The sequence below is a fragment of the Alexandromys fortis genome, unplaced genomic scaffold (genome assembly GCF_014885135.2).
Source record: "Alexandromys fortis isolate MF-2015 unplaced genomic scaffold, M_Fortis_MF-2015_v1.1 scaffold_54, whole genome shotgun sequence".
Classification (NCBI taxonomy): domain Eukaryota; kingdom Metazoa; phylum Chordata; class Mammalia; order Rodentia; family Cricetidae; genus Alexandromys; species Alexandromys fortis.
Window position 1 is genome coordinate 58,230 of NW_026067958.1, and position 27,529 is coordinate 85,758.

At 36.8% G+C, this 27,529-nt stretch overlaps 1 protein-coding gene across 1 annotated transcript in view; it reads left to right on the plus strand.

Annotated features, from left to right (window-relative positions):
• The window catches only part of Malrd1 (MAM and LDL receptor class A domain containing 1), a 463,630-nt gene that overhangs the window by 46,592 nt on the left and 389,509 nt on the right, over nt 1–27,529 (plus strand). Inside the window, exons 6-7 of the mRNA XM_050152697.1 lie at nt 5,260–5,347; nt 24,829–25,005. Of these exons, the coding sequence (XP_050008654.1) occupies nt 5,260–5,347; nt 24,829–25,005 (265 nt within the window). The remainder of the gene's footprint in view (nt 1–5,259; nt 5,348–24,828; nt 25,006–27,529) is intronic.

A 27,529-nucleotide genomic window follows, 5' to 3' on the forward strand; every position in this document is an offset into this window, starting at 1 on the left:
AGTGTAATATTTGAAAGCTCCAATTATTCTCCAGTGGTTTGTGTGTGCCATAAGGCCAACCTGAGACAGACCTATAAACATAAAATTTGTTAGATCAAATCTGAGTTTGCTTTAATAGGTATTTCTGTTAAGGTTTTGTAAGCAGTTCTAAGGATGATTAAAAGCCCTCGTATGTTGAATTAAACAATGTTTTTCATGTGTATTAGAGGGCAGATTTTCTTATTCTACAGCAAACTTTCAGGGCCCCACAAGGATTACCCATTACATGATACATATTAAGTAATTCTCTGGATGTCTTAGTCAGAATTGAGGAAAATTCCACACATATACTTAGTGAAATGAGGCTTACAAGGCCTTTAGTTTTCTGGGAAAACAAAATGAAAACTAAGGGGAAATTATTATGAGATATGAGGGGGAAATGTGAATGTCTGTTCTTTGGAGATCGTTGGTAACTAGTAAGGTGTGACTTTGTTCTTGACTTGAGCAATTAGATGACATGCTTTGAAAACCCCATATGCTAGAGATGAAAAGAACATATGATGTCTCTTCCATCATTAAAACATTGCACTTCTATAAGAGCAGAAATGCTTCAGTGTGCGTTAGTAAAAGAGCAAACAAACAAACAACCCATGGGAACTTGTGGCATGCAAGAGTCTTCCATCCGAGGTGTGGTGTTTCAGGCAGTGTCTGTAGGTATCCCACGGTACCAGGACATGTGCAAGCAAAATACACATGCTGTGTATTTAGAATCATGGATGTAGGAAAGTATGTGATACAGCTGCCAAGACATCTCAATTATACCTCACTAGTTTTTGAATTAATTTATGGTTATGTGCACCAAGAAATCCTTTGCCAAATTCTTTCCCAATTTTTTGTAAATCCACAGTTGTGACCTGTAAGTTAAGAAAGCCATAGTTTACACTGAACTGGGTTTTCAATTGCATCTTATTGTATTTAATAAAGTGCAATGGGACGTGGACATAACATGTGGCTTCCCTAATTTTCAGAATGCAATACTATCTTGCGTATAGCACTAATATTCAATGTACTTCTATTCACTCTAAAAACAACACTAGGTATAAAGAGGAATTTGCAGAACAGAGACATTTTGTATGTATGATTGCATACAGGCACATGAATGCAGAGACATACTAATTTCTAGATTATTTGTGATAATTTAAGAACTTTTTATGTACTTAAATATAGGACAGAAGTAGTTTATACCAATATTTGAAAAATTAGTTTTAAGAATATGATGTGTTACTAAGTGTTGTATTTACTTATTCATTTACTTATTATATGTATTTACTGGGTGGGGGGAGTGCTCACCATAGTATGTGTGTGGGGATCTGGGTACAACTAGCAGGAGTGGGTTCTCTCCTTACACATTGTGGGTCAAGGTGAGCAAACTCAGGTTCTCGATCTTGTTGGGAAGAGCCTTTGCTTGCTGAGTCATCTGACCACCCCCAAGGAGCCTTTTTAAATGATTTGTTTGACTAGTTATTAAGAAAGACTATCTGGCCGGGCGGTGGTGGCGCACGCCTTTAATCCCAGCACTTGGGAGGCAGAGGAAGGCGGATCTCTGTGAGTTCGAGACCAGCCTGGTCTACAAGAGCTAGCTCCAAAACCACAGAGAAACCCTGTCTCGAAAAACCAAAAAAAAAAAAAAAAAAAGAAAGAAAGACTATCTGTAAGACACAGAATAAACATTTTATTTTTATCAGAACTTGAAACTTTTGTCTATTGGTTTTCAAGAATGCTCACATGATATGTCCTTAACATAGTGATATTTTGACAAATATTATGTATGGTTCAATTTATGTGTTATAGCAGGACCTGCCTATCTTCTTTGAGAGGCAGTAACAATGTGTTTTCCAGGTTATACCAAGTGATCTCTAACAGAAATAGGCCGTGTAAGCAACAGTCTCCCCAAATGCAGCGTTCATCTACTCGGGCATACTCTAGGTTACATGACATTCCTGTAATTTTTAATAAAATGGCCACTTTCTTATTTTGTGGCTATACAAAGACAATAGATGAGCCTCTATTTTAGAATGAAACTATATATTGTTTATCTAACCAAAGTTACTACATAGATGTTTCCATGGGCTACAAATGTATTTTTCCATTAAATATTTGGATCCTAATATTATTTTTCTCTCCATGCATATTGCTACACTAATGACAACCATGAGTTGTGTATATGAATCACAGTGTATCTTTATTTACCCGATTTCCCCTTTTTTCACTTCTGAGCTGAGCTGATTGTTGGCTATTTTCAGTTATTCATGGGCTTTTCTTCAATATACATTTTTGTAGTAATTTTGGCCAAATTCCATGGTCGATTTCTGTTTATTGATATTCGTAGGATTTCATCCTGAATATGTTTTCTACATTTTGTTTTCTCTTCCAATAGTTTTTTTTTTTAATTCTTAGATATTTTCTTTGACACTTATGTACACTTTTCTCACCTTGACCCTGGCCTCCTTATTCTCCTTCCACCTCTCTCCTTCCCCCCTTCCTCCTAACATGCCCCTTTTCTACATTCATATCTATTGTGTTATTTTGTGATCCACTGATTTTAACTAGCATTTTCTCTGTGACTATGACTTGGAAATGTCTCTTGGTGTGAGGGTGGGCTCCTGCATGGGTAAACAATTGAAAACAATTAAAAATTACTACCCTTCCACCAGAATTCATCTAACCAATTTAATTTCCCTTTGATCTATGATTGATAGTTGACAGACCTAACAGGTTCAGTAGGCAGCTTAAGTTGTGTAAACATGGGTGCGACAGCTATGCCATGCCTCGGAGTGTATTTGAAAGTTTTTCTCCCTCTATTCTTTCTGTCCTATTTTCCACAGTATTCCCTGAACCTTAGCGGGGATGGTACAAATGGCTTTTATAGGGTTGTGCATCCAACTGTCACCTATTTTCAGTATGGAAACCAACCACAATTGCTATATTCGTGATTATCATCGCAAAGAGAAGCTTCTCTGATCAAGCTGAGAGCAGTGATGTCTGAGGCCATAAACATGCATTGTCATTCTGTGAATTTAGTTAAACAACAGCATTTACCTCCTACCTAGAGCCTAAGACCTCCTTAGCCATGGATTTTTTTTTTTTAACTGAGTTTACAATACCTGGCATGGATTTCCTCCTGTGGAGCAACTTGCTGCAATGTTTTGTTCTATCTTGATGGTAATGAAAATAATGCATTTTGTCAAGTACACAAGCTCTTCTCGGGAAATAGCAGGTGAACTGTATTTGCCTAGGATTTGAATTGTTAAATCTTTCTCATGTTGACAAAACTTTATGATGTCCTGTCCTGAACAATATTAAACAAACAAAAAAGAAAGAAAGAAAGAAAGAAAGAAAGAAAGAAAGAAAGAAAAGTTTGCTGCAGTTACCAAGTGGTTCGTGGTCAGCAAATTTGACCTTCCAAACCTCCTTTCTTGCATGGGCTGATTCATAAATGAGGGGCATGATAACATTCAGTGTAGGATAGGATTTGACAAGAAAAGTGAAATAAAAATTCTGCTTCCACAGTCAGCATTTGTGAAGGAGGCATGAATGGAAATTCTCTTTTGCTTTAATAGTGGAAAAGAGAATTTTTTTTTCTCTTAAGACTTTGGATTTGTGTCAAGTACTCTTTTATTAAGTTATGTCAAGATGTTGTGTAAGTATGCCACACATTTGCATAAGTATTAAAATAATTCATCATGATTAATTCAATTACACTAAATCTCAGCTTTAATCATATACTATAGTGATTTGCCAGTATTTCCCCTTTTCCTGGGGTTTTGGTGGAGGTACAGATTTTGTAACAGCAATATAGTCACGTGAGTTGCTGTGATTAGTGCAGTTCCGAGGAGATCAATATGGATTCATCAGCTTCAGATGCATGATGAAAAACACTTAAAATTGCTCCTGAAAGGGTATGGACATTTAACCTGAGAAGTGGATAAACTCTTGATGAAAGACAAAAGGGGAAAACTGGAAGAGGTAGGGAGTGAGAGAACCTCAGATGCCTGAAGGTCCGAAAGAAACAAGACAATCACATTGTCTTAGAACCACTCAGAAATCTCTAGGGAAGAGGGTGGAGCTGTACCATGAGATTTCAGGCAATTGCACATCGTCAGATTCAATGTGTGGAACTGAGGAACCCCATGTGAAAACATATGACTGACAAGGAGCAAAACAGCCTTAGGGACATGGGAAACTGACAATGCCTTCCTTACAGGTCAGGATCAGTGGACGGAAATGCCTTCTTCAGACCACAGCAGGGATGTTGATAGAGACTGTGAATCATTTCCAAATGATTAACTAGTGTGTGCAAAACTCTCATCTATAGCTTCCTCTTCTGGGATGGTTATAGTCTGAGATTGCTGCCACCAGAGACCTCCTGCAGAGGTTAGCTAACTTCTCCCCTTTGCTATAGATAATAAATGCACCAAGGTTCCTGGTTGCTGAGTATTTGGCAGTGCTTTGTCAGAGGTATACAGTTGTCCTGACCCCAGTTTTTCTGTACTTGTGTCTGTGTGTCTGTCCTTTCTTCATTCACTCAGTCTGATTTCTGGGACCCAAGCTACACAGGACACAGTAGACACAGTAGGGATAGAATGAGACTCAGCATCAAAATAGGCTCAGTAATGCTAATACTTCCTATAACTAAGGGAAGTCAAGAGTTTTCCTTTTATTTGCTCTGTGTGTGTGTGTGTGTGTGTTTAAGTGGGTGCATGTATGTATGTGTGGTTTCACATTCATGCACGTATGTCTGTAGGAAGGTGTATGTAAATGCTAGTACAAGTGCACTTATGTGTGCATGTGGCATATATATGTATATGTGTTTTTGCACATTTATGCATGCATACACTTTGCAGGAAGATGCATGTGTTTGGTGGTACAAGCACAGTTGTGTGGGCATGTGGAGCTCAGACTACAAGCCCGATTGTCATCCTCATGAACCATAACCATCTCTGGGAGTGAGGGTCTTTCTCTCACTGAGATCCTGATCCTACTAATAAGGCTAGATTGTCTGTCCAGTGAGCCCCTAGAATCCTCCTGTCCCCACCTCCCCAATGCTAAGATTAAAGGTACTCAACAGAACTCACAATTTTTACGTTAGTGTAAGGAATCAAACTCAGGACCTCAGACTTACATACTGAATGAGCCATCCCCCTAGACCTGTGAATTCTTTCTCAGTCATGGGTTTCTATAATTTCATTCATAATTCAACACCTCTCTTTTATACCTCAGATCTTGATCGTGGCTTCAGTTGGAGATGGCTTCACTGGTGATATTGCAATTGATGATCTGTCATTCATGGATTGTACCCTCTACCCAGGTAAGAGAGCACATTTCCAAATCTGTTAATTTGGAAATACCTTTTGGGTGTGGGGCTCTCTGCAAACTCCCCAGGGCAATGGTCCCTGCAATAATTTTGGGGGGAAATGGCTCCTGACAAATAAATACTTCATATTCAGGAGTAAACTCAAGTGCCCTCGTTTTTGCAGTTTCTTAAATATATTAACACTGGAAAAATAGAGTATATCTCTGCTAATAAATAGTCTTAAAAAATAAAACATAGAAAAGCTGTTTGAATCTGTTTTTAATCACTTGTCATATACAAAATACTAGGAAGTCATATCTGATGTTATGATTTTTGTGAGACTTAAGTGATTGTAAAAAAAATTATTCCAACGTAGTAATTATTGAGTTGTTTTTTAAACTTCATTAGCATCTCATTCATCTTCAGTGACACTGGTATTCTAAATTTAGGATGTATTCTTAACTCTTCCTAGAAACTGTTTACAACCTATCGTTTCCGCATTTTTCATTTATATCTATTGAAAAGAGACTGTTCCAAAGATATATGTCTTCACTTGCTTTCTCCTAACCTCCATATCTGTGCTCAACATCTAATAAGAATCACAGTGATAAGGAGGAAAACCACTAAGATTTAGAACAGCCCAGGCTTGGAACATGGTATGGAGAAGGGGATGCTCCTATTCTACAATGCACAGTAGGCTAGAAAAAACTGGCAGTGAAATTCATAAATGTCACTCTGGTACTCAGACTGGATGCTCTTAAATCAAATGACATGGGAGACAAATGTCACTTACTGACTTTACTGGGACCCAAGAGTACCTGATTTGTTGATATCATTTTGTTGTGGTTTGTTTGTCTTTTGAAATAGGATTTCTCTTTGCAGCACTCACTGTCCTGGAACTTGCACTGTAGATCAGGCTGGCCTCAAATTCAGAGATCACCTCTGCCTGTCTCAGTGCTGGGATTAAAGGCATGAACCACCACACCAGCCTAATTGTAGAAATTTTAACTCAGCATTGTCCCCTCAAAATGGCTTCCCTATGTGAAAGACCTTATAGCATGTTTAGGGGCTGCACCCTGCTTCCTTCTATGTAGTTGGGATCTTTCCCCATCTCATCATTCTGTCAGTGGTGTCTATCTATTCCACAAAACACTACACAAAGTTAAATCTTTCTATGGATGCCCAGTAAGAAGGCAGATTCACCACTCATTCATATTTTGGTAAACGTGCCCATTCCATATGCATATGCCTGGTCATCTTTTGGCTCAGATCTATCTAGAACCAACTCACTCATTTGCTCTTGCTCAAAACCAGCTTTGTTTCGAAGAGGATTATTCTATTTGCCTTGTAAATGTTTTGTTGTTTTTTTATTGCTATATTAATAAGTAATGTTTGGGAGTCAGATATTAGTGCATAAATCTGATAGGTACACAGAGTGACAAAGAAAAGGATCAGCTGACCTTCTCTCCACCTTCTCATTTAATGAAAGGAGCCTTAAATCTTTCCTAGCCCCTCCCCCCTTATGCCTCTCTGAGTCTCTCTATCTTCCTATGAGTTCACTAGAAAACACCATGGTTCATTCCAGCCTGCTGAATGTGGGCTCCACCCTGCAGACTCATGGCCCAACTCCATTGGAGGTCTTGAAGCAACAATACAAACAAGTCTCCCATAACATTTTCCCTTTTTTGACTAATAAAAAAGAACTACTTCATTTAAGTCTAACATAGTAAAACTATATGCAATAAGAACAACTATATAATACTTACATCTACAATGTTCAGTCCATGTGTATTAGGCAAGCGCAGAAGAACTACTTCATTATCTATTCTCTCTTGGAGACTTCCAACTTTTGTAATGAATTTCCTTTCTGTAATAACTAAGAAAAACTGTAGCTATGACTATTTAGTCTTCCACCCCATCAGAGACCCCAGAAAGGGTTTTAAATGCCATATTTTATTGCTCTCTGAGATATTTGAAGAATATCCATCTATTTAAAATATATCTCTTTTACCTTGACAACATACCTAACAGGACTCTAGGTTTGGTTGTTCTAGATGCCTAACTAACATGTCATTCTTTATTATCCAAAATAGCTTTCAAAGACTAAACATTACATTACATTTTAAAATGAGCTGCCTACTGATTGCTCTTTGGGCTGACGAGGGAGGGGGACTTGATTGGGGGAGGGGGAGGGAAAGGGGAGGCAGTGGTGGGGAAGAGACAGAAATCTTTAATTAATTAATTAATAGATTAATAAATAAATAAAAAATAAAAAATATATACAAGGCATAAAAGTAGCAGGAAAGGGATCAACGGGAAGGGGGATATGAGAGGGTAACCAGAGTTGAAAGTAACCAAAGTACATTATATGCACAATACACAAATGAGCACATCAAAATAAAACCCACTAGTCTATGTAATTACAATATGCTAATAAATTTTTAAATTGTAAAAAAAATGAGCTGCCTAGATACAATGCTTTAAATAAGAATAGAAATATATATTAAAACAAAATTACATTAAAGTTGTATCAATCTACAAAAATATCTTAAGAATAGAAACATTATACATTATAACAAAAATCATATTAAATTTGTATCAATGTACAGATTTAGAAGATACAGAAATATCTTAAACAAGAGTAGAAGCATATATGCAGTATAATAAAAATAACCTTAAATTTCTATCAATATAAAAAAACTCATACCACTGTGAAATGCTTGAGACAAGTAATGTTTTTTAATTTGAAAGTTGATTCAATAATCTACATTCTTTATCCAATTGTTTCTATATCCCACCTTTTTTCTCTTCCTGAATCTAATCTCCTTTGCTTAGTTTCTTCTCTGACCATGATCAATAACCACTTGCAGTCAAGCCCCTTAAATGATGACAGCATTCACCAAACAACCAAAAACTACTACCCCATCTCTTGAGAATGTGGACATTGTGTCTTTAAAATTATTTTCTACTGTCTAGAGGAGATGACATCTTTAGGGAACCCTGAAAAAAACTGAGATAAAGACCAAGTCCTGGGAGAGCTTGCTGTTGTCCAGTCTTGGTATGGTGGGAAAGTACAAGGCTTATCTGAAGTTCTGGCAGGAGTATTCTGTGATGCTGGGCAATTTTAATTAACTACCTTGATATTGTCCTAAGAAGTTTGTAGTTCAAAGCTGATTTTGATTGGTATTTGTCATCATAGTGGCATTACCACAATTCAGGTGGGATCATCATTGTGAGGCCCCATCATCCTTTTGGAGACTTCAAAAGTCTCTGATAGGAATGGTCATGATTCACTGCAGAATACCTAAACATTTTAAATATCATATGCAACAGATCTTGGAGAGGTAAAAGGACAACAATCTATTTAATACATAAGAGATTCACAAGCCTAATTTCTAATTACCTATTTTGAATTGACACCTGAAATCCTACACAGGAGGCTAAATCAAGTTTATTTCTAGAATTATTTAATACCTTATATGACCATTAATATCATGACAAAAAGTTTAAATATATATAATTTTTATAAAGTTTGAGATAATATTTATATCTTATAAAAGTTTTAAAGAGTCAAAGTAAAACGAACAGATTATGAGTTGCCAATAGAATAGTCCCTTCATTTTGTTTTTTCTTCGGTTCCATACCAGGTGACTCTTCTGAAATGAAACAGAGGTCTTAGATTTTCCTCTAACAAGCATGCTTGGGTTTAGAGAAGAATAGAGTCACACTCCAACTCCAAAGCAAACCTTAATTTTTAATTGAGTTGGGACCACAAAAAGACCATTTGCCTTATATGTCTGTAGAGAAAAGCAGAAACAAACATTTGNATATAGTTGGAAATTAAGCATTAAGCCAATTTACTCTTTTTTCTTAGGGTTGGCTCTGGATTATTCATCTTTCTTCAGATGACTTATTTATCCATTGGTCTTTAGATATTTTTTAGTGGGATATTTTTCTTCTCCTGTAAAGACAAAAACAAAACCCTGCCCTAACCTTTACTTTGGGAAGTTTCCCTTTTTGGCAGTTTTTTTTTCTGATCAAATAAAAGACATTTATTGGTCTTATAAGTTAATTTATTGAAATGGCCATGTGGTTTGATGAACTATCACTTCTCCTAATCAACAGTTTTCTCCTGCTTTAATCTAACTTTTATCTATTTTGATAGTATTTTCTTCTCCTGTGGAAACAAAAGCAAAACCTCATCCCCAGTGTAAGACATAGTTTCCGTTCTGAGGTCAATACATCTTTAAAGTATACCGCCTGATTAAATTCAGCAGTTTTTTTCCCTAGTATCCAATATCTCTCCTGAACTTTTTGTTGTATCTGTAGAAGTTGTTCTGCTTAGTCATAGCCAGAGCTGTGTGGTTATTAACAACAGGTATTATGTCTTTTAATTGCCCTGTGGTTGAGTTTCTCTGATGCTGACAGGCCAACTTTGATATTAGAGCCTCCAGGAGGGCCCTCAGTGCATTCCCCATGGCAAATGGTTACCTTGCCTGTCCCTTGTTGATCTATATTCATTAGTTCAATGCTGACCTTTGCCATATTATCTGCATACTGCAGAAGGCTGGGACCCTCTGTTTGAATCATTTCTAGGAAGAACATTGTTTTTAGGAACATCTTGCCTCCAATCTCTTTTCAGATGACCTTGGTTACAACAAAAATTTTGATGTTTCTTAAAATTTCTAGAAATTACTTCTCCTACCAAAGCAATATCTTAAGTGTGAGATACAATAACAATAGTACTTCCAATTCTTTCAACTATTGGTACTGATCTTGCTATAAAAGACCTAATCATCTTTTTGCATTATGAATTAGCACTTTTTTATTTTTGTTTGTACTTTTGGAGATAGAGTTTCTCTGTGTAACAGTCCTGGCTGTCCTAGAACTCACTTTGAAGACCAGGGTGACCTTGAACCTACAAATATCCACCTGCCTCAGCTTCCTGAGTGCTGATATCAAAGGCATATGCCACCACTGCCCAGCCTCAATTAGCCATTTTAAATGCCAAAGATTCAATTAATAGATGTTTCACTTCTGAATCTGATATCATGCTATTTACATCTGATGTTAATCTTTGCAAAAAGAATCAATGAAGACTTTTTTGGGGCCTTGTATAGTTTTAGTAAATGAATCAGTCCTCTTTCCTGATTTTTCAATCCTAAGAGTCCTATCTCAAACAAAGTAAAACCAAACTTCAGTTAAGAGCTAAGGAAGAATAAATGAATGGATCCCTCAGACTTCATGACTTCCCTTTCTGGTGAATCTTTATATTCTGCAACTATAAAGAAAGGCCCCCTACCTAATGTTTTTTTCCTCTCTGCAGTTCAGATCTCAGTCTGGACTTACACTTTTCCTCTTAGAATGTGCTTCCTCTGGGTGTCTATTTATTCCTCTCCAGTGACTTTTCCTGTTCTCTCCTCAACATCTGCTTATTCAGTAAGTACTTGGAACACCACCCACACCCACTTAGATTCTTTTTGGCATTTTCTATCCTTTCCCCATAAATTTAGAAAAGTTATTTTCTACACAACACATATTACCCTTACAGTAAAGTTTCTCTTTTCCCCAATAGCAGTTGTAGTTATAAGAAAGCAGTCATATTATTTGTTGGCTGTTTGGTCTCTAGCAACTAGCCAAGTAGTGGAATATGGAGAAAATAATAAATATTTACCGAAGGAATGGCTAGATAGAGCAATCTTAAACTTTTAGGTATTTTAGATATCTTGAATATATATTCTATTTTATTATTTCTTAAGTATTAAATGCTTCCACATAAAAATTTCCTATTGTGTATCAGATGAATTTTTGAAAGACTATTTTCATTTACATATAGCCACGTAATATACTTCTAGATCTCAAACATGTGAGTTAAGTTAGAACAAAAATAGCAATGGTATCAATTTCCTATTCAGAACTCTGCAAAACACCCTGAAGTCCTAAGCTGTGAATCTACTTCCACACATTCTGCCTCCACAAGCAGGAACCAGAGTTGAAGGACCACATCCCTGTCTGGAAAGAACAAAATTACAGCCCCTATTAGGATATGACATGTGTACATTTACCGACATCCATTTAGTTAAACCTTGCAGTAGGGTAGCAGGAAGTATTCTCAACCTTCTAGGACTGGTAAGGGCAGAGAATATATAAATCCAATCTAGGGAACTTATAAATGGGCTTTATAATACTATATATATGTGTGTGTGTGTGTGTGTGTGTGTGTGTGTTGTATAATCTTGCATCCCTTTTTGTAGTGCTAGGGATGAGATGGGAGCCCAAAGCATGCTAGACAAGTATGCTAGTACTGAACTACAGTCCCAGACCAATCCTATAATGTTTTAAGTGTTGAGAACAATCCTGCTTCATCCAAGGTTGCTAGATGTTAACTGCTGAGTAGAATTAGTAAGTTTACTGTCTAGCCTTATGTTAAGAAATGAAGAGACTAGTTACCAAGTGGATGTATATCTTAGCTCCATGATGTGAAATACTAGCACACTGATAATCAGATACACTAACCCTAAAAAAAAAAAAAAAAAAAAGAGGCAATGAGTTCTACTTCAAACTGCAAAATATTATTTTACAGAACACAAGTGACCCAGATGACAGTAAAGCTTCAGGGCAGGAACGATCTTGCAGTAAAATTTGCCTGATTTTAATGGCCAGAGTTTTTCCTACACAATTTTCCAGTTTGGAGATAGAATCATTGTGGCTTTGGGGACACTAAGAAGGAAAAAGAACACAAAAAGTAGGGTTAATCACCACCGAAACTCTAGATTCTCCAGTTATTCTGCTAAAAATATTCTGTGGCTAATGGTGCCAAGGTGGCCAGAGTAGAGCCGCTGGAGGCAGAAGCAAAGATAGGAAGTGTCTGTTACAGACCATTAGTCCCAATTTTCTGCTTCAAGTTTAGGATGAAAAATATGAAACTTGAAAAGCTGTCTGAACTATTTGGCTCTGTGTTAGCTTCATAACAAATGAGACTTTTGGTCCAAACCCCAAAGCCCCACGAAGCTGAATGTTCCATAAAAGAATGTCTTACAGTTTTTTTGTTCAATGAACACAAACAAAAATAAGACTTAATAATATACTGTTTATATACTTCTCAGCTGTTTTTCTTCTGTTATCATGTTGGATAAGGTGGATGAATACCTGTAGCTTCATTTTTAGCCATCAATTTGCTTTTAGTACTAACTAAACTATCATTTTTGTTCAGTGATACAATGATGTAGAATGAAAATTAAATTCATGCAAATACAAATTATTGAACTAATCCCCAAAGTACTAACGCTTTCTGTATCATCTATTAAGTTTTATAGAAACCTCTAGATAGGTATTTATTCTTTTACCTTGTTTCAGCTCCAGCCTTTCTTTCTTCATGTATTGGTATGGGAGGTCCTTTTGTCTATATGTTGATTTTATTGGTTAATGAATAAAGAAAACTGGCTTGGCCTATAATATGGGAAGAAGAAGGTGAAATCAGGGAGAAGTCATGGAGCTGCTTCCAGAGATAGAAGTGCTAAAACTTTTCTGGTAGGCCGTGACTTCGTGGTGATGCACAGATTAATGGAAATGGGTTAAATTAAGATATAGGAGTTGGCCAATAAAATGCTAAAGCTAATGGGCCAAACAGTGATTTAATTAATACAGTTTCTGTGTGATTATTTTGGGTCTAATCTAGCCAGGCTGCCAAGATACAAATAGTGGCCTCCCTCAACAATGATTTTCATGTTATAAAATTATCACACCATTTTTATCTACCAACCCCAGGCTGAAATTCAGCTGTAACTAGAGTTCCCTTTATACCTATCCATTGGCATTTCTGTCAACTGCAACTTAGAATGGTTTTCACACCTCTATGTCTGTTCCCTTATCTCTACCATGATCCTCATCCAAGAGAGCAGTATTACAATACAACTTTCTCAGTTCTAAGCATTCTCATTAGTTTTTCATCACAGGATTCTCATTATCTGAGAGAGAGAGAGAGAGAGAGAGAGAGAGAGAGAGAGAGAGAGAGAGAGATTATATATCTATATATATCTTTGTTGCTTTGTTCTGTAAATCATTTGGACATATTCGTTGTCTAATTCCTTATGTGTATGAGTGTATGACAGTTTGTTTTATGTTGATAACAATTAGCTTTAATTCCTTTTTTTTTTTTTCGAGACAGGGTTTCTCTGTAGCTTTGGTGCCTGTCCTGGAACTAGCTCTTGTAGACCAGGCTGGCTTCGAACTCCCAGAGATCCGCCTGCCTCTGCCTCCCGAGGGCTGAGATTAAAGGCATGCGCCACCACCGCCCGGCCAATTAGCTTTAATTCTATACAAACAACTATTATACTCAATATTCATTTTTATATTAATGTATCTATTCTAATTATTATTTAGTAAAACTACCAGAATGCTTGAAAATGTGGTCATTTAAACAAGACTTTCATAATGACAACACAAGCTGACATCCCAAGGTTTCTGGAGCACAAGACCCCTCTCCCAATTTAAGAGAGATATTCAGTCTTCTTTTGGGATGAACCCCTGATAAATTATCCAATTCCAGAGGTCAGCCTTAAGTACATGTTCATATAAGCAATATTAAGTAGACTCTCACACACACACGTGTGTGTGTATGAAAGAATACCAATTTAAAAAGAGGTATTGAGGTTGAAAGGGAGTGCAGGGGTAGAAGTTGGGGAGGGGAAAGTGTGTGGTGGAAATGATGCAAACACAATACTCATTCACAAAAATAACAAAATAGATGTAAAGGTGCCTAGAATTCAGGGGGAACTTTTCTCAGCTGCTGTTTCTTTTTTCACATGGTTAATCATGTTTATTGTGGTATTATTCACAGTAGGTAAGATATGGAATTAGCCCAGATACCCTCCAGCACAGGAATAAAGAAAATTGGTGTGTTGCAAGTGGAGTATCATACCCTGTAAAAAAAAAAAAAAAAAGATGGACATCCTATTATTTTAAGGAAAATAAATGGAGGTGGATGAGATCATATTGAAAAAAAAATAAGGCAGACAGAGGTCAAGTATTACATGTTTTCTTTTATGTGTGGAAGCCACAAACCAAAAGAATTAGAAGGCCCTTAAGGACTGTGAAAGAGACAAAAGGTTGTAGTGGCATTTCTATTGTAATTTAATAAATAAAACTTTCCTGAGGAAAAGAAACGTAAAAAAGTCACAGTGCCCACCCTTATAGACCAGGCTTAACAACATAAACCTTTAATCCCAATAGACATGTTTGTTTTCATAGAAAATTCATAGAAAGCAAGCAGTAGTGGTGTACACCTTTCATCCCAGAACTAGAGAGAATTATAAAATGGGAGGAGATAGCTCTCCAGCACAGTCTCATTCTGAGATTCCTGGAGGCCGGATCGCCATTTCAGACTGTGGTTGAGGTAAGAGCCAGTGACTAGCTGTTTCACTTTTCTAACCTTCAGGGTGAAACCCAGTTTTTTTCTCTGAGTTTTTATTAATCATGCCTCAGAACGTGAGAAGGGTAGAAAAGAAGCTGCGTGTAACCTGTGCACAATAATACCTGGTCTGACATGTCACAGTGAAACCCATTCATGTGTACAATGAATGTGTGTTAAAATGACAGTCAAAGCAACTCTGAAAAGAGAATGAGCTAGCTCAAGGCTCTAATTCCATCTATAAGTGCTTCACCTTCCCCACCTTACTTCGCTCTTCATGGTCATATAATTTGTGCATGTACAGTAGATACGCAGTACTAAAACAAAACCTTTTAAATTGCTAGAGGGAAAAAGCATTCATGGGGCAGGAGCGGATGTTTGTATTTGGGGGAGCTTTCACTTCACTGAGAGACCTCATTTCTTCTCAGAATTATCCATGTCCTCTGAGAGCTCCAGGAAGACCTGTTGAAAGGTCATTGTGAGAGGCTGCACTTGCTAGGTTGAGGTTCATGGGCTTCCCTAATTTGAAAACTTCTATTCTGGTCTTGAAAGTGCCAGGGAATAATTGTACAACCTTAATCCCAAGCTTTCTTTCTACTTCTAAACTCACTTCAATGTAACAGAATGCTTATAGATATGAAAATTTCATTTCATTCATGTTATAAAGCAAACATACTTTGGAGGACTACGTTTTCTATCAACCATAGGAAAATAAACTGCATGATATAATATGCAGCAAAGAGCTATATTGTGATTTTTATGAATCAATTTCAAACAATAACTTCAGTAGGATTTTGTTGGGTTTTGGTGGCATTGTTGTTTGAGACAGGGTCTCACTATATAGCTCTGACTGGCCTAGGACTTGCTACGTAGTCCAGGCTGGACTCAAAGGCTTGAATCTGCCTGTGTTGGCTTCCCCAGTGCTGGGGTTAAAGGCATGAACTAGCACACCTGGCCAGCAACTGTGTCTGAAACTCCACTTCACTTAAGCGGGGCTTACACATGCACATTATTATTTTGATCATACTAGATCGAGCTCTTTTATGGGAGTCTATTCTGTTGTCGTGGTTAGTGCCATAGGAAATACCTGTGCCCTGACCCTGGAGGTGTAGATAGTTCCACATTCTCAATTGTGTGAAGATTGATTAAATTTAAGCTCCAGTGACCTTATAGAATTTTAAATGAAGTCATTTCTTAACATGAAAGGTCACAAGCAGAGTATATAGATGGTTACCTCTAAGAGACATAAATAACAGCTCTGCAAATTAAGTCACCAGTTAGATCTAGAGCTTTTTCAAGGTAAACTTTATCAAGGACTAGGGGTGATAAGATAGCCACTCTGTCTACTTAATGATCAATGTGGGGATGGCTGTGAGGAGAGAATTGTAGCATAAAACAAGCTAGAAAATCTGTTTTATCAAAAAAAGAATTTATTAGTGTAGCCTGAAGTTTATCACATTTGTTGCAAGGAATTCGCAGAGCAAGGAGTTAGAACACCAAGTCCATCTGGAGCCTGAGCCATCAATTTAGGAAATCTTCCACATGACAGATGTGCAGGTGGTTTGGTTTCCCTGTGGCTTAGCTGTGTGGAAGAAGATCAGATCAAAGCAAACTAATCTCTGCTTCTCAGTGGGGCTGGAAAACAGCCATTTGTATGTTGCCTCTGCAATATTTGTTTCAACCCCAGGCTCTCCTATTGTGTCTGTTTATTTCTTTAAAGAAACAAATCTATTATACTGCTACCAATTCTTAACAATAATAGTTCCAAACACTAAACCACAAATTTTCAATAAGATGAATCTTTGTGTCCACTCCAAATTAATAGACTGAAATCCTCATTCCCTGTCTGATGATATTTAGAGAAGGGAATTGGGGCTACAGTTCAGATTAGATTAAATTATGAGGCAGGATTTGCAGATGGGATTCACAGCCTTATAAAAAAGAAGAGTGGAAGGCAAGATTGTTGTAATTGGTATGAGAAGCCTATGATGATACTAAAGAGACTAGTTTGCTTGTTTGGATGTTCACCTTCCTAGACCTGGATGGAGGGGGGCGGACCTTGGACTTTCCACAGGGCAGGGAACCCTGACTGAGGGAGGGGGAGAGGAGTGGGGGGAGGAGGAGAAGAGTGGAAGGAGGGGTAGGGAAATGGGAGGCTGGGAGGAGGCAGGTATTTCTTTTCTTTTTTTCTTTCAATAAAAAAAAATGGAGCAGAGGATAGGTATGACCCAATTTGAAGATATAGTATGAAACAAAAGTGTTCAGGGCCAGTTTGCACCAGTGAAAGAGCAAACAAATAAAGAATAAACAATATAAAATAGAGAGCCAAAAATAAAGAATATATTATGGAGAAAAGTGTCTTTTTACACAGATTCTGTTGCTTACAATCAGTGGCAATCTCAGGCAAAAGATTGAGTCTCTGTAGTGAGACATTCCACAGAGCCATTGCATCTGATTGGATGCAATTCACTTAGGATTTGAACTATCTTTTTTTTTTGTTTTGTTTTGTTTTGTTTAAGGTCAGTGGTTGTTATCTTTTGTTTTAAGTCTGATACTTATTTGAGTTCTTTCTGAGGAATTTAAAAACCTTTGCAAAACTTAGTCTTAAGTGAACCTGGCAAACCAGGTGTCTCATGGCTGAGAATTGCTTAGGCAAATGATGCCTTCAAACAACTCCAGATAAGAGGTTTCAGAATGTAGAAATTGACTTGCTAGAGATATAATTAGGGTAACAGTAAAGGAGGCTTTTGCAAAGCCAGGAGTGGTCAGTCCATCAAGGCTTATTCCCCCTGCTACTTTTGCTAAGCCTGAAATTACATTCTGGAGTGATCCTCTTTCTTCAAAAGGCCTATGCAAAACCCAACACCAATTCGCCACATAGATCCTTCACAAAAAACTAACTCAAAATGGATTAAAGTCAATGAACTATAAAACACACAGAAAATGACATAAAATCTGGAGGACATTGGGTTTAACGATAATTTTAATTATAGCAACAAAAGACATGAACTATTAAATAATTCATTACTTATCTGGATTTCATTAAAATTATAACCTTTTTGTCTTTGAAAGATATTGAAGAGTGAAAAATAAAATAAGTCATTGTTGGGAAAAACATTTGAAAAAGACCATCGTGATAAAAGAGTGCCATTAAAAACATACAGGAAACTTTCATATCTCAGAGTTAGGTAATGAAACCCTGATTTTAAGTTAGTCAGTATGTAGAGGGCAATGGATGAAATACATGTATTTGTATGAAAATGTCACAATGAAAACTATTTTTATAATTAATATATGCTAATAAAATGATTAAAATTTTAAAATAATCAAGAGATCTGAACAAATTTATCCTCATAGTTATAAATGGGATAAATATGCAAATGAAAATATGTTTATCATACATCATTAAGGAATTGCCTATCAGAATACTGATGTATGTTACACAGATTTTAGAATCTCGAAAATACAAATGATACCATATACAAGAAAGGATTCTCTCACTAAAGCAAGAACGTCAAAAAGTTTGACCATTTTGTAGATATCTGGATTTTCTCATAAAAGATAGATTCACTAATAAAACATATTAATATTTACCAAAATACTATATGCATGTAAGAATTAAACATGGATAATTGAGGGAGATTTATTAATAACTGATAAAAATCTGAAGGAACCAAGATGTCTTCTGTCAATGGCCCCATTCCACTTTTTCTTCATGTGTGTGTTCCATTACTCTGTTTCTATTCAAAACCTACTTTAGAACATCTTTTTCCATCTTCTTTGCCTCTTTTAGTTTCCTGACCTAAATCATCACCAGTTAACACACTCATATTCACCTATGCAAAAGTAAAATGAAGATTATTACTACATTATTACTAGTTTTCTAAAAAAATTACCTTTCACTGTGATGGAAATACCCTGACAGGAACAACCATAGAGAGTGAGGGAGAGGGTTTATTTGGGCTCACAGATTCGACAACACACCGTGGTTGTAACAGGTCCATCTCTGGTATCAGGAGCTTGTAGCAGCAGCTCCTTGCCTGACACTGGCCAGGAAGCATTGAAGTTTTACTGGAGAATAAGCACATATGTCTTACAAGGCTTTCTACCATTAACTGATTCTGCTCTTTCAGTCCCATCACACTTCTCGAGGGTTCTACAATCTTCCAAAATGGCATCGCCAGTCAACCAAGGCATGAAAATTCAGACATGTGAGCCTGCTTCATACTGAAGTCATAACAATCTTTAAGAGTGGTGGCACAAAAATATGGAGCCTTTGAGAGATAATTAGGACTTAAATATTCACAAGAATGCACAGCACCCCTATGAAAGAAAAAAGGGAGTTGACTTGATCTTTTCATCAATTCAAGACACAAGGAAACGTGTCCATGTGTGCACCAGGTAGTAGCTCTTTTTAGATCCCAATGTATTGACACCGTGATCTTGAATTTCCCATTCTTCTAAACTGACAGTTACAAAGTTGTTGTTTAAGCCTCGAGACCGTGATACTGTTTTCTAACAACATTCCCCAGACAGAAGATGAGACTCAAGGACATTATATTAAGCTCAGTAGGTAGTAACTAAGAGGCAAAAACTGCATACCTCAACTTATAAAAATACACATGGAATCATAAATTAGTACAGTTTTATATGTGGATGTGTGGTTTTACTGGTGGCATTTGGGAAGGAGTAGCTATAAAAATAGATATGGGTTTCCTGTGTCTCTCCTCCCTGACTCTTCCTTCTCTTTCCCTCCCTCTCTTCCTCCTTTTCTCTGAGCATGAGGATCTGAAGCTATTAGTAATAATTCCTTTAGTGTTGTTTGTAGAGTGAGGCATATTTTATGATATTTTATTAATATATATTAATGTTTAAATGATTCATTATTAAAAATAATTTTGAAAATAAGAAAAAATGAGAATATCGTTAATGTTGAAGCAACTACAATACAGTCTTTTATGTTTGGAGTGACTAAATTTCTGAACTTGTACAAAGTCCACTCGGCTGCTCTCCTGCAATGAAATACTCATTTCCAGAATCAGAAAACAATAAAAAATTACTAAATCGAAAGCAGTGGTTAGATGTATGTTGTATAGCAAATACTAAAGGAGTAGTCAAGAATATATTCTAAGAGTCCAAATTTAACTACAAATATATGAATTCAAGATAATAGATTTTCTTATAAATATGTATAATGCAAAGCAATGCCAAGAAAAAGAAAGAGTTTATGATCCACTGCCATGTAAGCTTTTATTCTTCTAGAATATCCTGAGCTTGGAACACAAATTAAGGGTCTCCCTTGAAATTAACATATTTCCAAATGCATACCCAGAGTAGAGCTTACAGCACATTCCTCAGTGCAAACGATATGGATCTTTGTGTAATCAGCTCCATAGCCCAGGTCCTGAACTAAAGCCATATTGTGTAGCAAAAGGACCGTCATGGACTAGAGAACAGGATCATGCGATCACATCCTCATTTAAATAAATGCAAAAGCAGATATGAGCCTGATTATATTTGTTACCTTATGGATGACAATCTTGAAACAAAATATACAACTGAGAATTTTCAGTATCTCTACCTTCATGAATTTTAATTGTATCACGTGTTTTCAACAAAAGTGCAGGAATGAACCATTTTCAGGAAGTTCACAACCTATTTCATGGTTAAATTCATTTCTGGTTGGAGTTAGTTTTAAGCCCTTTAAGAAGATGATCTACAAAGGAATTTTCCTTTATATTCCAGTGAAACATATGAAAGCAATCTGTGCATAAAATGTTTTGTAACATTTGGTAAATTACTTCATATACCATAGCAATCTTTCCATATCCACAAGTAATGCGTTTCAGGGTCTCAGCAAACACCCCAAACCTTGGAAGTTACTTAATCACATAGAGAGATAGATAACTACATAGAGTGTGCTGGTTAATTTTTGTCTACTAGACACAAACTGCAATAACTTGGGAAGTGGGAACTTCTATGGAGAAATTGCCTTACCCAGACTGGCTAGTGGGCATGCCTATGGAAGATTTTCTCAATTGTTGATTGATGAACAGGTCTGTGAATGGTACCACCCATGGATTGGTACTTTTGAATTCAACAGAGAATGTAACTGAGCAAGGCAGAAGAAGCAAGTCAGTAAATATCATCCATCCATAGTCTCTGTTTTAGTAGCTGGCTCCAGATCTCTGCTTTGGCTTTCCTCAATGATGTGCTGTAACCTGTAACCAATAAACTACTTCCTGCCCAAGTTCGTTTGATCATTGTTGCGGGAGGTCCTTCCGCCCCTCCAACCAATAGCTGCTGTGATACCAGCCCATTGGGGCGTGGTCTCTCTCCCTTTAAAAAAGCGGCTATTTCCTCTGCTCGATCTCTTCACTTCCTGCTCCGCCGGAGACTAGACTCCCTTCCTGGTTGTGCAGATGGCTGTTGTCTGGGAAGGTGATCTGTAAGTTTTTTCCCCTTTAAATAAATAACACCCTATTAATCATAACTCCAAACTGGTGTGGCATTGTTCGTGACTTACGCCTTCAGATAATGGTGTTTATAATAGTAGAGAAACAAGCCAGGACATATAGATAGATAGAAATGTTGACATAAATGTGAATACAGGCTGTGTAGGTCTCCATGATCCTTTGAGAAAGCTATATACTTATGATACATTTTAATTACTTTATTTTTTGAGATTACAATATAATTACATAGTTTACCCCTTCCTCTTACTCCCTCCAAACCTCCATGCCCCAAATACTCCTATGATCTCTACCAAACTCATGGTTTCTTTCTATTGTTGTGATATATATATCCTGCTCATTCTGTATAATATTACCTGTATCTATGATGAGTTTTAATTTATAAATTGGGCATGTGGAGAGATGAGTAACTTAAAATAGAAAAATTTAGCTCTCTTTTACCTGGTTATATGAAAATGTTTGCTTCCTTTTCTCCTTCAAAACACCTATGATACAGCACTAACCCTCCTCAGGTTACGATGTGGATGGTATGATGGATATGAGATGTGAAGGATGTGAACACTAGGACACTCTCATCTTCTGGTGCTTCATCTGTTTCCAGGAAACCAGGATCGCTGAGCCTTAGCTGATATCTATTGTATGTCAAGCTCAGATGATTGATGGCTCAAATCTATATAGATGAAGAATTTTCTTTCTTTTTTTGTTTGTTTGCTTCTCACATTCTTTGGAAGAGCAGTGCTGCCAGAAGTTATTGTTTTTCATTTGTGCATACTAGTTTGATTGTATATGTATACACGTGTGTGTACCTATGCACATGGAGCTTAGAGATTAGTGTCATGTGTTTTTCCCCAATCACCCACTACTTTATTTTTGAAGACAGGGTCCATTTTGCTGAATCTATACTTCACCAGTACAACTAGAGTGGCTGGCTGGTGGTCACTAGGGAAGGAATCTGCCTGTCTCTACCTATTCAATTCTGGAATCCGAGGCACATACTGCCGTGGCAGGCTTTTTAAAATGAAGGTTCTGAGGATTGAACTCTGATCTCCATGCCTGTGTAAGCACATTACCCAAAAACTATCTTACTAGCCCCACCTTTTTCTCTTTAACTCATCTAAGTGATGCAGAGGGTCTTAGTTTTCATCTGTGTACGATGCTACAGATGCTTTGTATTCTTCATTTAATCTGTCTGCTTTTTCAGCTCTATGAAATAATCCTGTCACACTTGCTTGTGGTTGAAATGATCAGCTTTTGGTTCATTTTTATTTCATGGCCAATAGGTTCTCGATGGCCAGATACATTACCTAATACACTTTTCAATTCCATTCCCTCTTCTTTCAAATAGCATTCCACTTTGGGAATAGACCTTTAGTGGAACCTTTCCATAAATGAAATGGCTGTCACCCATGGTTTCTAATAATGTAGTCGGAATCTTGGCAGATAATTCTCATTTTTGTTTGAGAACATGTGGAGTCTTCACTCCACACTCTTTCTGATTTAGCTATGCATCCTGCACTGTTGCCATATTATAGCAGGACATTTCTTCTGTGCTTCATGCCTAAATAGTTCCCCTTTGCACTCTCCTAGGCATAGACCTACTAGAAAGCTTCTTTAAAAAAAAAAAAAAACACGTTTTCTCAAAGAAGAGAAACTGCTTTGGGTTTATTGTTTCTCTATAGTCAACTTCATTAACTCAGTCACAAATGCCCCAGCAGCTTCTCTGTTGGCAAGCATAGCCTCTGGAGTGGTTACGTGGTTTTGGTCCACACCTATCACGAATCTGTGCAAACATTTCTTTCTTACAAAAAAGGGCTTGTTTCCTTTATCCTTGGAGAATCCTTTTGTCAGTCTTCTTGCTTGGTAACATAACTGTTATCAGTGGGGACACATTTTCTGTTAATTTCTTCTTTCAAATTTGGTACCATTTCCATATTAACTGAACAATTATCACTTACTCCCATCATTACCTTTTCAATTTTAGATGTGATAGCAAAAATTAAGCAGGTTTTTGTCTTTCTTTATTATAACTCCAAAAGTGGAAAATCTGTTCTCAGCATAGATATTAGCAATTTAAGCATGCATTTTTAACTTCACTATCAGGTCAGTAACCTAGACATTTCCACTTTGAAGGATAACTGCATGTTTACCTTGGCACAGCTGAATTGCCAGTGTCTTATTCTTGTGCGTTGGGCATGCCATTAGTACAGGAAGGAGAACTTGAACACAAACGCTACTGGGACAGTCAGTTTGATAACTGAGATGGCTAGTAGCATGACTAATGGACAGTAGGTCGTATGGTGTGGATAAGCAAGAAAAAGAGTGATTCATATCCTAAGCAAGAAAAGCAAAATGATGCATGATTTCATTATGCTTCTCCGAGTCACATACAATTTAAAACTTACAGATTGTTTCTGGAATTTTTTTTATCCAGTGTTTTCAGACTGCAGTTACCTGGAGGTAACAGAAACCAACACTGTAGATAATTTGGGAGTAGGGGGGAATGCTGTAGCTATCATGATTAACTTTACCTTGAAGTAATTTTCCATTAAGCTTAGTGGCTGTTCTTTTTTATTCAAATTGTCTTTTAATTCCTTTAAAATTATCAACATTTCAAACACTAAATCATTTTATTGTTTATTTTTTCTCAAATTTTAGAATGATATTGGGTTCATCTACATTTGAATGAGATGCTCAAAAAGGGGGGAGGGCAGAGGAGGAGAGAAAGGAAAGAGATATCTTTTTTTAATTTATTATTTATTTATTTATTTATTTATTTATTTATTAAAGATTTCAGCCTCCCTCCCCGCCACCACCTCCCATTTCCCTCCCCCTCCTCCAACCAACTCCCCATCCCTCATCAGCCCTAAGAACATGTCAGGGTTCCCTGCCCTGTGGGAAGTCCAAGGACCTCCCACCTCCTTCCAGGTCTAGTAAGGTGAGCATCCAAACAGCCTAGGCTCCCACAAATCCAGTACGTGCAGTAGGATCAAAAGCCAGTGCCATTGTTCTTGAGGTCTCAGCAGTCCTCATTGTCCGCTATGTTCAGCGAGTCCGGTTTTATCCCATGCTTTTTCAGACCCAGTCCAGCTGGCCTTGTGAGTTCCCGATAGAACATCCCCATTGTCTCAGTGTGTGGGTGCACCCCTCGCGGTCCTGAGTTCCTTGCTCGTGCTCTCTCTCCTTCTGCACCTGATTTGGATATTTGATAGTGTTTATTACTGTGTTAAAACCATTTCAGCATTTAAATTGGGACTTGTCTTAGCAAAGGCAGAAAACTTGAATATTTTTTAATCATAAAAGTAGGTGAAAGATTTGATAGATGACAGTGAAGGTTGACTCAAATTCAAATAAAAGGAAATTCCATGAAAAACACTTGGAAAATGAGTAGAAGCCAAGACAGTGGTGGGTGCTACCATCTAGAGCCAGAGACAGTGTCTTAGCTGGGGTCATCCTTGAGGATTCCTGGGAATTTTCCCAGTGCCAGGTTTCTCACTAGCCCTTTAATTGTTCCCTCATAAAACTGCATAGTGAAATTAGAAATTTCAATTTTGCAAAACATTTAAAAAAAACTACAAGACACAAAATTTGATGTCTCTGTGTCATTTCTCTTCAAGGTAATTTGCCAATGGACATTCCAAATCCACCAGAACCTTCAGTTCCAGTGACTGTGCCTCCACACAACTGCACAGATGATGAATTTGTCTGTAGGTCTAACGGTCACTGTGTTGGAAAAATCCAGCAATGTGACTTCAGAAATGACTGCCCTGACAAGTCAGATGAATCCTCTTGTGGTAGGTGAATTTCTAATTCCTGCATGTTTTAGCCATAAAACTGTTTGAAGGAATTGTACCTCTTCTGCCTCTACCCATCGCCCAGCTATTCCTATATACTTAAGTGAGAAGTATTTAGGAATGGAACAGTGTAGCTTTTCCCTAGGCAAATACACTCATGTGTACACACACACAAACACACACACACACACACATGCACACAAAGAATACTGTAAAAAATACATTGAGTTCATAAAGTTCATAAGAAGAGTAAATTTAGTACAAGTGAGATGTGTTCCTATGTCTTGATAAAATATGGTTCTTATTTATTGGTACCTGACAATTCATACCTCTTAAATGGATCTGTGAGAAAGTATTTAATTTAATATTGAACTTTGCCATCAAAGATGCAAATGGAAGAAGCATGTCTGGGAGGTAAAACACAAAGTCAGACAGAACAAATACTTGGTGGTATCTTTTCCTTCTGTGCTTTAGGTGACTGGTATGTAAATTTAAAACACTGCAGTATTGATCAAGTATTCATAATATTAGGAATTACAAACATACAAGTGGCACAAAGCATGGTGTACCTCATCTGTCTTCACCACTGTGTCAGAAAGCTTAGGCTTGAAGAAGTCTAGTAAAAGCTTTTCATTTAACTCAGAAAAAAAATTCATTTTTATTCTGGAACTATACAAAAATATACACCAAAATGAGTCATAAATTCAAAACTGATGCACTCTGTAAATAAGATGGCTCTAACTCCTTCAAGGAGTCCTGGGATTTATTTATATTATGCATCACAAATGGAAGATAATTAGATGGAAGATGTGGTATTCAGGCTTTCTCATGGGAAGCCACAAAGTATGTGTAAGCAGTAACAGATCGAAAGGTTTACAGAAAACCTAACCTCGCATAATGGATGCTTTTTTAGAAATACAGGCTGTAGTTTCAACTTTGCTATTTTAGTATTGTCATTTATTAGCACATGACTGCTTACAGATTATTTAATAATAATAAACAGACATTTACTCATTTTTTTATATCACAGGGTCTTTTTATTTGGATACATTAGATTTTCAAATACACTCTATGACTATCTGTAAGATGAAGTATCTTAATAAACTTATTTATAACTTACAGGTTCAGAATTTCTAATATGTTTTTAAAAGTTGTGTTATGAACACTTATCATGACACCTGGCATTTAAATGTTTTCATTCTGATATATATTATTATTGACTGTAGGTGCCATGTAATATAGAATATCTTTACATCCCGTCTTTGCTGGTTGATATTTTGTGTGAATAATTTTACAACTGAACAGTTCTTATTATTTTGACAATGTAAAGAACAATTATTGAGTACTAAACCTCTTCACAAGATAAATATACACAACATATATTAATATCAGAGTTTAGCATTCAAATGCCATGAATCACTATACATTTTGAAGAGGGATATTTTATACTTACCATCATAATGATAAATATATAAACATATATTTAAAGTTTTCAACTGTGGTATGCCATGATTGTTAAAGCATTCAGAAAATGAGTCAATGTCATGTTTTCTGTAACACACATAAGAATTCATTGAAGTCGTTTTAATTTTACTCAAGCAATAGTATTCTAACATAGATGGATACATGGACACATTCAGCAAAAGGATGAAAAGAAAAAGGAGGGAGAGAGAGAATTTAAAAAGAATTATCACATGAAAATCAATCACATTCTAATTTTTTATATCATAATAAATCATTACAAGAATCTTAAAAACTTTAAAGGTAGTAAGATTTACATAAACGTTGTAAATTTCAATATTTTGAAATCAAATGCTTTTAAATTTGTGCTAACATCTTCAGGGACTAAGCCAAAGTCAAGCAGAATATTGCCATGGACAAAGAAGAGCCAACAGGTCAGAGCTTGAAGGTCAAACAGACAGCAAAAAATACCAGCTGGGAAGAGATGAGAAACAGATGCTGTAGGAACTAATTAACATCTCACCTCATAGAGAGAGCACACTGCTAATATATGCATTCATTCCCATATTTTACTTTCTGTGGAGAGTCAAAATAAAAATGAACCTCGATTTTTTTATCTATTTTTTTAAGAAAGAAAACAAACTATCTGTTTTCATCATACATACCAATCCAAGTTCCCACTCCCTCCACTCCTCCCATTCTTTCCACTTACCTTCCTACCCCACCCCCATCCACTCCTCAGAGAGGGTAAGGCACATTGCTTTGTGGAAGGTGCAAGGCCCTCCCTACTATATCTTGGCTGAGCAAGGTATCCATCCAAAAAGAATAGGTTCCCACAAATCCAGTACAAGCAGTAGGGATAAATCCTGGTGCTACTGCCAGTGGTCCCTCAGTCTGCCCCAGCCTTGCAACTATCAACCACATTCAGAGAAACGGTTTGGTTCTATGTGTGTTTCTTCCCAGTCCAGTTGGAGTTGGTGAGTTCCTATTAGCTTACGTAGACTGTTTCAGTGGGTGTATTTTTAAAGACTTTTCTTGTGATTATATAAAACATTGGCCTAAA